Here is a 13,564-nt window from a genome sequence, read left to right as displayed (position 1 = left end):
TGCTGCGTTGCTTTTGCTTATATACATGCTATAATAGAAAGATAGAGTATGCAATTAATTAGTCACATATTCATCAAAAAACAAACAAACAAAAAAAAACAACCAACACGCAGAACTTGTGGTTTAAATTATGTTGCTTTTTTTTTTACGGAAGCAGCTTTAACTTCCTGACCTTGTTGATTTGGGTTTGTACTTGTTAACAACTATGTTATCTCTCAAATGTCTGAATACTGCAACTGATAAGTTTTCAGGTTTTAGAACATTGACTTGTGGCTACAAGCTCCATCTTTGGCTGAGGCATAACAAATACTGAGCCCTTCAATATGATGCTTGCTATAATCTGTCTTCCCAGCAGTAGGACGCTGACTTGTGTTGTTGAAAGACATAAATTCAATGCAGGGAGGGAGTGGGGGACAAAAAGGAAAAAGAAAGACAGATAGGGGTTAGGTAGGATAGGTTAGATTACTTTCTTGTGCATATTAGATTTTAATGTGTTGTGTAAACATTTAGCAGTGCTCTGTGTTAGTTTGGTTTGTAGAAATATAAATGTATGATTCTTTAGGTTCCTCAGAGCAGCAAATTTCCTTTTTGCTATGCTGGTTTATTAGGAGAATTCATCTGGGAAGCTGAGATGCAAGTTCATGTATTTTTGTTGATTCAGCATATTGGCCACTGGTTCATTAGATTTTGAGAATTTGTGCTTTTTGTTGCTTTTGTTTAATACTTTATAATGGCCTTGGATGAGTTTTCAGGTAAGAACTAACAATGTTTGTAATCCACGTGTTTCAGTCCTAATGTGTTGTTTCTCTTTAAACAAGATGTAGTGATTGCATGTGTAAACAATTTTGGCTATCCGCAGCAAAATATGTAAGGGTGATCAGAGCACCTACTTTGGACTCTTAATTGTAGTCAAGGAAGCATAACACCAGTTGTCAGGACTCAACAGGAGGGCACAGCAGCTGGTGGGAGTGAGAACTTGAGAAATATGTTTTGAGGACATGTGACTGCACTCTGGGATGAAGTTTCCTGAGAAGCACCCCCATCCATACATGGTCAGCACAAATGTTTCTGTGGTTTGGTGGTGAACCAAGTCTGGACACAGATATAACCAAAACTGCTTGGTTTGGCTGGTCTGGTTGAATTCCTCAGTCCCATTCATCAGCTGGGTACAAAACCAGGGCAGTGCCAGACGTGGACTGCAGCTGAAGGTGGTGGACAGGGCTCAGCAGTCGCTTGAGCCTGAGATGTTTTGCTGCTGAACAAAGTGAACATGTTGCAGGAGCCTAGATGTGCCTGAGTCTTAAGGTGTCTTCTGGTTCGTGCTGTCCTTAGTCTGATCCAGGTTGGAGGCCTGTCTTTTGTCATATATGCAGCTGCAATGTGCCTGTGTTTATTACTCCTGCAAACACAGCAGCTGCCTTAGCTTTTCATGAAAAAATATTAAGGCTGTGGAAGAAGACGTGATGATGATGGTACCTGTTTGACACAATGATTTAAAACTGAGGGAGCGGAAAGAATAGATCCTTTCTTAGTTTGAGTATGGCTTGTGGGTTCTGCCATTAGGTGTGGTCTGTAGCAAGTGGGCTGTTTGGCACAGGCTCAGCTTGCCTTGACGCAATCAAGAGCAAAAGGAGGTGCCTGACTTCCTGTTGGTAGTTGTGGCTCTTGGATGAGAGCCTCACTCATGGCTCCTTTTCCCAGGACCATTTCAGAGCCCATATGAAGCCAAGCTCTGTAGCACCTCTTCAGAAGACCAAGTGCTTTCTGTGATAGCCTTGGCAGTGCAGTCTGTTCCTAGAGAAGGACAGATCCACTGCACTGAAAACTGTCAAGCTAATTTCCAGGTGTTCTCACAAATGTATTGGAGGCAATTGAGTAAGATTTCTGGATTCTGCCCTTTGTCTGTTGATCTATGCAATCACTTTGGGAAGTAGTGCCTGTGATTAAGCCAAGCTGCTTGCACTTCATTCGATTGAGGCCTTTCCCAGCTTTAGCAATTACTTTTGTGTTTTCTCTTTTTTGAAAAGGAAAAGAACAAGCTAGCTTCCACAATTTCTTGTCTTTTTAAAACAGAGCCTCCAAAAGATGTTAGGTCTTTGCTGGACAGCTGCTCTTGTAATTGAGGAGCAGTGGTTTTAAAACAGGCTTTCTAGTTGTATCAGCACCCAGCTTGCAAACATGTGGTGTTTTCTCATTTATACAGATCCAGTGTCCATCTTGCCAATTTGTCTGGTGTTTCAAGTGCCACTCTCCCTGGCATGAAGGCGTTAACTGCAAAGAATACAAGAAGGGAGACAAGCTGTTACGTCACTGGGCCAACGAAATCGAACACGGGCAGAGGAATGCCCAGAAGTGTCCAAAATGCAAGGTGAGCTGCTCTCCCTTGGCTTGCAGGTAGTGCTTCAAACTGTTCAAATATACATTTAAAATAAATACTTGCAGCTTCTGCTCAGCATTGGAAATGAAATTTACACTTGCTGTGCAGTTTCTTGTTAATGACCCATTGAGAAAAACAGGTCAGATTATTTTGCTGGTTCCTGCACTGATTCTGCAGAGTGTCTGCATGTAAAGAAACATTATGGAAATTATTAAGAGCGGGTTTTGATGAATTGTAGGAATCTTTAGGTCAATTAATTACAAAATAAATTAATCCTAAAATAAAGCTTTAAAGAAATGGAAAGCTTTAGGGAAATTCAGTGCCTTTGTCAGGTTTTCCAGAGAGTCTGAGTGTATTCAGTGTCTGAGTATGGCTGGAAATACTCTGTCAATAAGTTAACTAAAAGAAACTAAGACTTGGCAAAACTGTAAGTTTTGTAGGATCAAATGTTACTACTTCACAAGCTTCACAGGCCACACATCAAGTGCTGTGTCCAGTTCTGGGTCCTTCACTTCAAAAAGGGCATTGGAGATTCTGGATTGAGTCCAGAGAAGGGCAACAGAGCTGGTGAAGGGTCTGGAGCACAAGTCCTGTGAGGTGAGGTCCCCCTGAGCCTCTTTTTTAACCTCATCATTCTCTACAACCACCTGAAAGGGGGGTGTAGGGAGGTGGGACTTGGCCTCTTCTCCCAGGCAGCCAGTGACAGGACAAGAGGGCATAGCATCAAACTGCAGGGGAGGTTCAGACTGCACATCAGGAGGAATTTCCTTGCAGGAGGAGTTGTTAAACATTGGAATGGGCTGCCAGGGAGGTGATGGAGTCACCAGCCCTCAAGGTGTCAAGAAATTACTGGATGTGACAGAGCCATGATCAGGTGACAAGATGATGGTTGAAGGTTGGAGTTGATGATCTCAGAAGTGTTTCTCATTCCAATGTGGATGCTTCTCTTAAGTGTTTCTCGTTATTAATTTTGGACACTGAAATGCCATTGCACACCCTAAAAATGTCATCAATCCCTTCAGAGATGAGAAGTATTTCCCACTACTCAGAGGAGATGCAACAGCCCTGCACATGCCTGCCCCAGTTGCCCTTAATGAAGGCCACTCTTAAATTTGTTCAGTTTTTTTCACAGCTACCAACAGAGTAGTAAGTCAAAGCTGGACTGTTTCATAGAAAATTAATATTGAATTTTTACTTATCAGATTTACTTATAAGCATACAAAATATATGTAACACTTTGAGCCTTACACTGTGCAAGTAAGAAAATGCTCATCAGTTTACTAAGTATCATATTTTGGTCTTTAAGAAAGAAATGCCTGTGATGCTATAGCTTGAAATTGAAAGATTTCAAAACACTGAGCAAAATTGTAAAGCTCTGAAATCAGCAGCTGGTTGCTTAGCCTTCCTCCTGCACATGTGTGACCTTTTAACAGTTTTTGCAGCTTGCTTTTCGGTAAGAGTTCATAGATTTGAGTCAGTTCCAAAAATGTTCACTTTCTGGGAAGTCTTAAAGTAAAATACTTCATTCCTTTCTGAGTGGGAAGAAGTGTCTGTTTTGATTTTAATTGTTTAACTTGTATCAGATTTTGTGACAATGAGAATGATGTAACTTAAATAAATTGTACAAAAGATTTAACAAAGTGGACCAAGCAAAAAAAAAGTTAATGTGGAAAACCAGGAGTGGTAGCTGATAGCAGTTTTGGTTCCTTTTTCTTTCCAGTTAAGTCTAACATTCAGCATGAATAAGTTAAAATTTAAAATGTTGTGTTTAAATATTCAACTCTTTTCACCATCTTCAAAAGAAAAGGTTGGACACTTTAAACTTTACATGGCTTGTTACTAATTCTGAAGCATGAAGTTGCATGAGTTTGGCTGCTAATTTAATAAATACTTGAGGTTTCTTTTCTTAATGAAAGGAAAATAAAACCACCTACATGGTGGGAGGCAGTATGGAAACTTATGAAACTAGCACAGAAAAAGAAGTTATGTTAAGTCCTTCCTGGTAATGTGGCACTGTAAGTGAATACTGAAGAGGGAATTCAACCTTTTATTAAACTGTGTTGCTACCTCACTTCTTGATTGTTGCTACCTCACTTTCTTCTTCAGAAAAAAAGTTCTTCCTCCCTACAATGTCCAGAATGTTTCTCAACATACTGTTTATCTTTAAATCAAATCTATGACCTGCAAGTAATCAAAAGTAACAGTTAGCTGGAAGTTAATTCAAAAAATACATCTTTGGATAGTTTAAAAAATACATCTTAAGCAGTATTCTTCATCAAATATTTAGCAGGTGTTTGGGCACATAGGGAAAAGCATTCTGACAGTTAGCATTTTAAGTCAGGGGGACTACATCTAATACTTCTCTGCCTCTCTCTCCCATCCCTCCCTCCCTCCAAAACCTGTTAATAAAATCACATTGAATCAGATGAGAATCTTATTTCCAAATAAAATAAAGAGTGACAAAGAAAATAATTTGTAACACACTATTTGATTTATCTATGTTCTAGGTCCACAGAGGCCATGTTTCTGGTGAAAACATACTTTATTTTTAACCTCTTTCATATTGTGGTTGAAAATTTGCAGCAGCCAAAATTGGCAAAACAGGTTGAGGGAAAGTCAATGTTAAATTGTGTCTAAAGATACTAGTATTTCATCTCTACACTAAAACTGAAATTAATGGAAATTTAAGGTAGAAACTTAAGTAAGGTAGTTTCTTTACTCAAGTAATGTGTAAAATTTCTGGTAGCTTCCAAAGTATGTTACTGATGACAGTGTTAACTGTGACCATATTTTGCAGATAGCTTCTGGAGATAATTATTTCTACCTCCAGATACATACACACACTGACTCTTTTTAGCTGTACCATGGAGAAATCAAATGCATTATCTTCTCTGGGCATGCTGGTGAGAAAATCAAAACACACTTGGGGGTATGTGCATACAGAGGCAGATCCTCAGGCAAATATGAGTATTTCAGCGGTTTGGGTAAGTGATTAGCAAGAACATAATCCTTTGTAATGTCAGTATAGCAGGGACTGTTAGATAAGCTTAAACTTGATTACTTTTTCCTGTAGTAGGATAGAGCTTTTAGCACTTCTAATAGGAATGGCTTATATTTACCTGGTCTCTCCAAGATGTGTTTACATAAGATAATAAAAATGTCACACGCAGTCCAAATGTTTATTTGTAGATTGATGTTGTGACTGTGTGTCAGTATGGAAATATGGAAAAAATGCTACTTTTTTTAGCTTCATCTTAAATATATTTTGACTTTTTTTTTAATTTATTTATTACAGCCTTCTCCAGATTTACTATACACTATTTTGAGAGTCAGTGTAGACCATTTTTCTCAATAAGATTTGTCCAAAAAGGGCCGGTCTTGTTCTAGAGTAATTGGCTAATAAGTGCACATTTGCTACGTTATTGGATGTTGTTTGCCAAAATTTATAATATTTTCTGTCTTTCTCCAGTACTGTTTTAAGGGGTTATTTTTTACCATTTCTTAGTATGTTTGCAACAAAATGTTTTTGTTTGCACAAGTGTTTTTACAGTACAGCAAACCAAGGAAATACTCCATGTTGGTGTTATCTTACCACAGATTTCAAAAGCAGCACTATCTGAGGAAACACCACGTAGCAGCTCTGGCTTAGAAGACTTTGAACAGCAGTGGAAATTTAAGAACGAGCATGTCAATGCAAATAAAGGAGCACGTGCTTCTTACCTTTCTGATTCATATAAGCGTTACCAAAGAATTCAGGGCATAGTTTTTAGAAGCACTCTGCAAATTAATTCTCAACTTCTGGAGGGAGGAGAGTCCTTATTTGTATAGAAAGTGATAAAGCTGTGCAGGTTTTCTTCAGAAGTGGAGGAGACATGGCCACTCATCCTCAGAGCTCTTGGCAGTGATTTCCCTAGAAGATCCCTTTGAGAGGGCATGTAACATGCAGAGGGGGTAAAATGAGGGTCTGAAATAGCCACTGTGCTACTTCCAGTTCAGAATCTTAAGTAGACAACTGATGTGTTTGCCCCTGGTGCGTAGTTTCCACCCCTGTTGTTCTGGAAGCCATCCCTGGGTTTCTGAATGGCTCCCCTTCCCCTGTAAGGTGAGTGTACGTGTTTGGTTTTGAGCAGGCCGTGGCGGCAGGGTGAAGCCTGTAGCTTTGACTGAGGGCATGGAGGCAGAAGCTGGGCTTGCAGTGGCCACGCTGCAGGGCAGCCTGCAGTCACACTGTACCAGGCCCTGCACGGGCTGCAGCTTCCCACAGCCAGCGGCATTCCCGGCCCCACACGTTCCCCGGCTGCCTCCTGTGCCGTGGTGCTGCCAGTGGGGCAGGAGCACTCGGATACCCGAGCCATCGGCCATGGCTTTCCCAACCTATGGGTTTGTAATCCATCCCTGTCACTGGATTATCCAGAGGGTGCAGAGGCATGCCCGTGTGAACCGGAGGTGAAGTTGATCTGGTGGGATGTCATGTCTTAGGCTTGAAAGCAGCCTGACCAAATGATCCAGAGTTCACCTGGCATTGTCAGTCTGCAAGTATGTGATAGGGAGCTCAAGCTCTGCATCTGAGGTTCGTGGGGCTTTTTGCTTTGTTTTTTCTAATCAAGTCTTTGCTCACTGTACTTGCCTACACCTTTTTTTGGCAATAAAAAGGTATAGGCAAGTACAGCTGGTTGTTCCAGATTAGCAGCATTTGAAGACAGTTACATGTGCAGATGAGTATTGACTAAAATATTTTTTATGGTTTGCTTTTTGAAGAAGCAAATATGAAGTACATGTAGTTGCAGTATTTGTCTGTGAGATAATAAATCCTTATCAACTTCTTTCATGTTTCAAGAGGACAATATGTCTGGAGAATTTCGGGCAGGACCAAGTAGATGGACAAATGATTCAGGAGCAGTGCACGACTAAGTGGAGCTGGGAGGATTCTAGGAAAGCATGGGTAGAAGGATGGCAGGCAGTTTCTAAGAGGTGGATATTTCTGATATGAATGGTAGAACATAAAAGGCTATTGCTAGCATCTCCATTAAGTTCTTACTGCCAATAAAAATTACCTTATTTTTGGAATGTGAAGTAATTTTGGTTTGCATCTAGGATTTTTATAGGTTCCATGATTCTATAGAATCACAGTGAGGATGAATGATAACTTAATTGGGTTGGTAAATTGGAGAAGAGGGAGGAAATCATATTTCATTGATTCAAAATGAAATAAAGCAACCAGTTAATTCTCATTAGTCACAAAATCTAGTTCCCCCATTTACATTTTTAAGATAGAACTAACAGATGGGGAAAATTACCCTTTAAATTACAAAAGTCTCTATAGTTGCTGTTTGAGTTGGTCCCCTGAAAATTTAATTTGAATTAAATTTTAAAGTTAATTTGTCAAGATACTTTAAGTCAGTATTAAAATACCTTTGTTTCAGTTCATGTTAATCTGAGGAATTGCAGTAACTCCAGAACTGGAGTCAACATCTTTTTTCACATGTAACCTGAGAAGTAAGAATTTGAACTGGCAATGTAATGTCCCTTTAAGGAAAAAAAAAAGTGTATCTCTTCTTAAGTTATGCTTAAGTTGATGCAGTATTGGGTAGAGTTCTCTTTCTGCTTTGTCTGTTGTCAGTGCTTAACTGTGAAAGTTTTGAAGTCAAGTGGCTTATAAAGCTCATCAGCAATGGTGTTTTTTCAGATGCTTCTTCAAAACAAGACACCTGTAATACAGCAGAATTCCTTGGAGTAAAGGGAGATGATTGCTTGGTCTGAAAAATTTTAAGTGTACTAGAATATTTGCTCACTAGAAAACTTATTTTTTTAATAGCTCAGTTCTCTCTTTTGTGAACATTTTCCCTTCTTTTGTATAAAAGCAGCATTTGAAAGTATAGAAAAGCAAATCCTGAGATCACTGCTGTGGCACAGGGAGGCTGGCAGGGGTATCTGGAGCTACTGTTACCCTTGTGACTCTTTTACCATGAGTGTTGCAGGTGGAAAGCATCACTTGCACTCTATTTGTATAAGTAAGTTTCAGTAGATATTTGGATGAGCAAGGTGAGAGCCCAGATCACCCCTGATCAGCACCAAAGAACAAATTGACCCTCCCAAGAATGTCGGATACCCCAGGAGTCACGAGCCTCTCTGGAGCTCACTGAGCTTTCAGTGTCTCTGGTGCTTGCAGAGCCACTGGGTGGTCAAACCATGTCTTTGCCTGTACTTCCCTGCAAAAAAATACACGAAGGTAAGTATAGGAGGTTTCAGGAGGCATTGATGCGTCTGTTGCAAGTTTCAACAGGTCAAATTAAATTGGATGTAATGGAAAAAAGTATTCCAGGGAGGATGGTGAAGCATGATATAGATTGCTCAAAGAGGCTGTGACATACCCATGCTTGGAAATTTTTTAAATCTAATGGGATGAGATCTGGAGCAATGTGATCTCTCTGGAGATATCCCAGCTTGGAGCTGGGGGTTAAAATAGATGACCCCTGAGCAGCACTTTCAGCCTCAATTGTTAGGCTATCTACAATTCCACTGTGGAACGTGGTCTTGGAATGCAGGATGTAGAGCTGTTTAGCAGGCAATCAGTAGGAAAATGGCTGTAGAACTAGGGCAGCCCTGTTTCATGCTGTGCTATGGATATTATTAAAGCTTGGCGTAAGTTTTTATTCCACATATAGTTTGTGGAATTTTTTTTGTTTGTTTTTTTAAGAAGGAGAAGGCATCCATACTTCTCAAATCATGTACTGTAACAGCAGTGCCTTTCTGGTGTTTATTACAAAATGCCAAATCAATTTGTGATGGAAAAGGGAGTGGAGCCACAGGTGGCCTAAGAGGGAAACCTATCTGGGGAGGGGTCAAACAGAGTTCATCACTGTATTCACTGTGTTGCTTTTATTTTTAATAAAGTTTGGTGCTAACATATCTACTTCAGCAATAAAACCAAACTTTCAGTAAGGGCAAGAATTCTCTGATCTGAAGAGCATTTAAACATAAAAAGGAGGATTACGTAGGAAGTGGGAATCTGGCAACAATAGAACTCACATTTAATGCTCTGAAATGTGCCTCAGAAAACCATTCTTGTCTTAAGCCAGCTGCAGTATTAATTAATGCAAATACTGACTTTGCAGGGGGGTGCTTGCAGCTTCTTTTCATCTGGCACATGAAATGCCCCAGGTTCCTCTTCCTCCTGTTTGCTTCCACATGAAGCACCTGCTTTCCTGTGCTTAGGAAGGGGGGAAAAATAATATTTCTTCTTTCCTTCTGCTCATCCAGATCCACATCCAGAGAACTGAAGGGTGTGACCACATGACCTGTTCACAGTGTAACACTAATTTCTGTTACCGTTGTGGGGAGAGATACCGCCAGCTGCGCTTCTTTGGAGACCACACGTCAAACCTCAGTATCTTTGGATGCAAATACCGCTACCTCCCCGAGAGACCACATCTGAGGAGATTAGTGCGAGGCTCTGTCTGTGGTGAGTTCATTAGTGCTCCTTGTGGAGAGCTGCGCAGTGAAGGGATGGGGGGATAGGGCAATTAGAGTTAAATTAAAACTAGTGGTTTAAAGGATTGGATGGACAACTTGCTGTTCAGTTATTGAAAAGGTGGCTTATTAATTATATTTAAATGTATGGTACTTACCTGCCCTTTTTAGATGGACTGTGTATGATTAAGTATTGTGTCCTCTTCTGATAGCTTGTTTTCTAATTGCTTTTTATAATACATAAGCAAACTGTAAAAGTGCTGTCAATATGCACGTCTCTGGCTGTGTTCATTAGTCTCAAAGTATATTGGAGAAATGGGTCATTTCTCATTGGAGAAATGGCTTATTTAAATTAACCTTGGTAAGTCTGTTTGAATGAAGTGCTCTTTGGATTTGAATCTGATCTTAGTAGCAAAACTCAGGGTTTTCCCATATGAATAGGAGGACGCTGTTTTAACTGTTAGCTTTAGTTCAGATAAAATCAACTTGAAACCAAATACAACTTGAATACATTAATTTTGCTCACAAAAGTATGAGGCTGAAAATGTCTTTTTATTAAACCAAAAGGCACTCATAATATGCTTTTGAGCCAGATAGATATGTTTCAACCTTTAGAAGCACAAGATAATAAAGTAGACTCATATGTGTTGTCTTTTATATATGTGAAGCTCAGTCATTGTAGTGAGTTTACAGCATGTAAGGCGACCTATAATGTTACAAGAAATAGATGTATTAACTGCCAAAAACAGGGTACTGTCAAGGAAAATAGAACTTTCCATACTTTGAATTAATGCTTAAAATTTGGAGATGATTTGTAGTTCACCTAGAATGAGGAAATGCTTTGAGCTTGATTGTAGAGGTAAAGGCAAGACACAGAACAGGTGGGGAAAAGCAAACTTGAGGTGAAAGCATTACTTCTGAGCCAGACATATTCCAGTAAGAAAACTAGGTGGTTTTCAGAGCAACATAAGAATTGACACAAACTCATAGACCTGGTAATGAAAACGCCAGTCTTGCTGCTCTGCATTGTGAGGGATTTACAAACCTGGAATGTTTGTTTTTCAAAAGTGGCAATATGGCATCCAAGCCCATTAGTTTGACCTTAGGAGCTTGCAAGGCTTTGGTAACAAACTTTGAGAGAAGTGATTTAAAAATATAGAAATAACTAGAAAGGAGATAAAAATTGAAGATGATTGGAGGTGCCTACTCTGAAACATTTTGTAGAGATGAATTGCAACACACCAGAAGATCTAGTCTACGTGAAAGACAGTGCTGGCATTAGGGCACATGAATATTTTGTTCATTAAAAATTTAGGCTTAAACTTGGAGAACTGTTTCAAAGCACTCAGTAGGATTTCAGAGCAGCTTTCAGTAATAGCCACAATGGAAAACAATTTAAGCTTTTTTTAAATAGATCTTGTTATTTTGCTATAATTAGTCTGCTGTAGCAATAGATTGTACTCAGAGACATTACCAAATCAGTGCTGCTCACATGCAGAATTGTGGGTAATCTTATTAGAATTATAGATTAGTTTGGGCTGAGAGGGACCTTTAAAGGCCACCTGCAATGAGCAGGGGCATCTTCAACTATATCAGGTTGCTCAGAGCCCTATTCAGCCTGGTCTTGGATATTAAAGCTCCATGGTAAATATGTGTATGCTCATATTTACAGGATCACACAGATAAGTATAAGATACTTTTATTTTCATCTCCTATTTGCCAGTGTACTTGTGGTTTGCATTAAATAATAAACCAAGAAAGATTAGCAAAGCTCAAAGCCTCAGATTACATTTCTCATAGGGTTTTCTGTTAAAAATTTCTCTCCAAAACTCCTTCTGTCATATGATGTGATTTCTCAGAAGAATGGTCATCATCTGAACAAAGGTACCTGAATCTGTCAGCACATGGTAGCAAGTGCCTACATTTTTACAATAGCTTCTTTACACTCAAGCTGACAAGAATTCAGCAAATTCTTCATTGGTACTTATGACCTTAAATCTCTGTCATTTCTACAGCTCTAGATTTGAATATTAATCCTGGTACACTCTATGAATAACTACCAAAATACTCCAGAGACCCAACAGAACTCATACATGAAAATAAAAAAAAAATCTTCAGAAATTTGCATCTGATTTGAATTCAGAAATTGAGCTCACAGCTCTTCTCCATTGCAGTAGATTTTGGCTGTGACTTGTATGTGTGAGCCAGTCTAGGTTTTTGTACTCTTTTCCACACCAGTGTATGTGTGGGTTTTCACATTGATTTTTAAAAATGTGTTATATTGGTAAGATTGTACCTCCTGACCTTTTGAAGACGGTGCAATACCAAACTGACATACAGTTTGTGGATTGTGCCATTTTCAATGCTGGAAATTTGCTAGGATCATCCCTCTTTGTAAAGCAGAATTCAACAGAATCGATCTGTGGCTGTTAATTGGGCTTGTATAGAGGCCTGCCTAATGAGTCTGTCCTCAGCAGTGGTCAATTAGAAATAAGATCTCACTCCCTGTTTGTTTCCAGTAATCATTGCTTTAGATGCTTTCTTAGTTAAGGTTTGTATCTGAACTTTTGCTTTGTAACCCTCAGTGGGTGGAAGGATCCTTCGCTAGTTTTAACAGTTCTTAAATTTTGCCTTCTACAACATTTCTGGTAGAGCCTCTAGGATTTCACATTGTGTCAGGTGGAGAAAGTCCTGAGGTTTTTTCATTGATTCCTGATAATTTCATTGGCTAGTTTTGTTATCATGAAATTGAGTAAATAATAATAGCTTGCAGGCCTTTTCATATCATTCTTTCATGGACCTCACATCAGATTCTACTTTGTCATGATATTGGATTTATTTTTTAGTTTTGTTTGTGTTTTATGTGTTGAGCTGAAGCTTACTAGTCCTAATCACTTAAGATCAAATTTAAAACCCAAAAATGTTGAATTCCAGTTAGAGATCACTCTCAGGCTCTGGGAGGTCCCAGTAGCTAGAACTGAAAATATAAATATGTAAGTACTTTATCAGGCAAAAAAAGGAGCATTATCATTGGGAGGTGTTACTGCACAAGCCTGGGTTTTAGTTCTGTTCTGAAAGTCAGCAGAAGAAGATATGGTAGCAGAGATGTCATTAAAAGCATAGACTCTACATTTTAGTAACATGTACTGAGAAACAGAGGTTGGATTTCCTGTAGAAAAATGCCTCTGCTAGTTAGCTAAGTAGTGGAAACTAAAGGAATGTTATCTTGGCTATTGGGAGGCTGGTGAGGTGTTGCTAGATATGTGGGGGTTTTGTATGACTTTTTACTTTATTGCTATGGAGACGAAATACTTTAAATGTGATTTTGTAGCCATGTGGAGCGAAGGTTTTGGGGTTGTTTCTAAAACCTGGCTAGGTGGAGTGTGTGGAAAGATCACCACAAGGCAGGCTGGCATGATTTCTATTGAGGAGCAAGTGTGCACAGTCACAAACTGCTCTGCAGTAAAAATAAGGGAAAAGAATTCATGGCAGCATAATTTTAAACATAATTTTCATCATCAACCAGCTGTTATGTAAAGGTGATAGTAATCACAGGGAGAAGAAAACCTCAGAATTGATCTCTGACATTTCTTTCCCTTCTTTAGCCAGCATGGTTTTTAGAGAAACTGTCCTGTGACAGTACAGTGGATATATTACCCTAAAACCTGTAACTAAACCCAAAGTTGCGCAAGGGAAAAGTATTCCCTCATGTTTCCT

The 13,564-nt window shown here is 39.3% G+C and overlaps 1 protein-coding gene across 1 annotated transcript in view; it reads left to right on the top strand.

Annotated features, from left to right (window-relative positions):
* The window catches only part of RNF217 (ring finger protein 217), a 63,622-nt gene that overhangs the window by 36,583 nt on the left and 13,475 nt on the right, over nt 1-13,564 (top strand). Inside the window, exons 3-4 of the mRNA XM_074537865.1 lie at nt 2,204-2,368; nt 9,638-9,839. Of these exons, the coding sequence (XP_074393966.1) occupies nt 2,204-2,368; nt 9,638-9,839 (367 nt within the window). The remainder of the gene's footprint in view (nt 1-2,203; nt 2,369-9,637; nt 9,840-13,564) is intronic.

Source organism: Zonotrichia albicollis, chromosome 3, assembly GCF_047830755.1.
Source record: "Zonotrichia albicollis isolate bZonAlb1 chromosome 3, bZonAlb1.hap1, whole genome shotgun sequence".
In the NCBI taxonomy this organism is placed as follows: Eukaryota; Metazoa; Chordata; class Aves; order Passeriformes; family Passerellidae; genus Zonotrichia; species Zonotrichia albicollis.
This window is presented reverse-complemented; position numbering and strand designations above follow the sequence as displayed.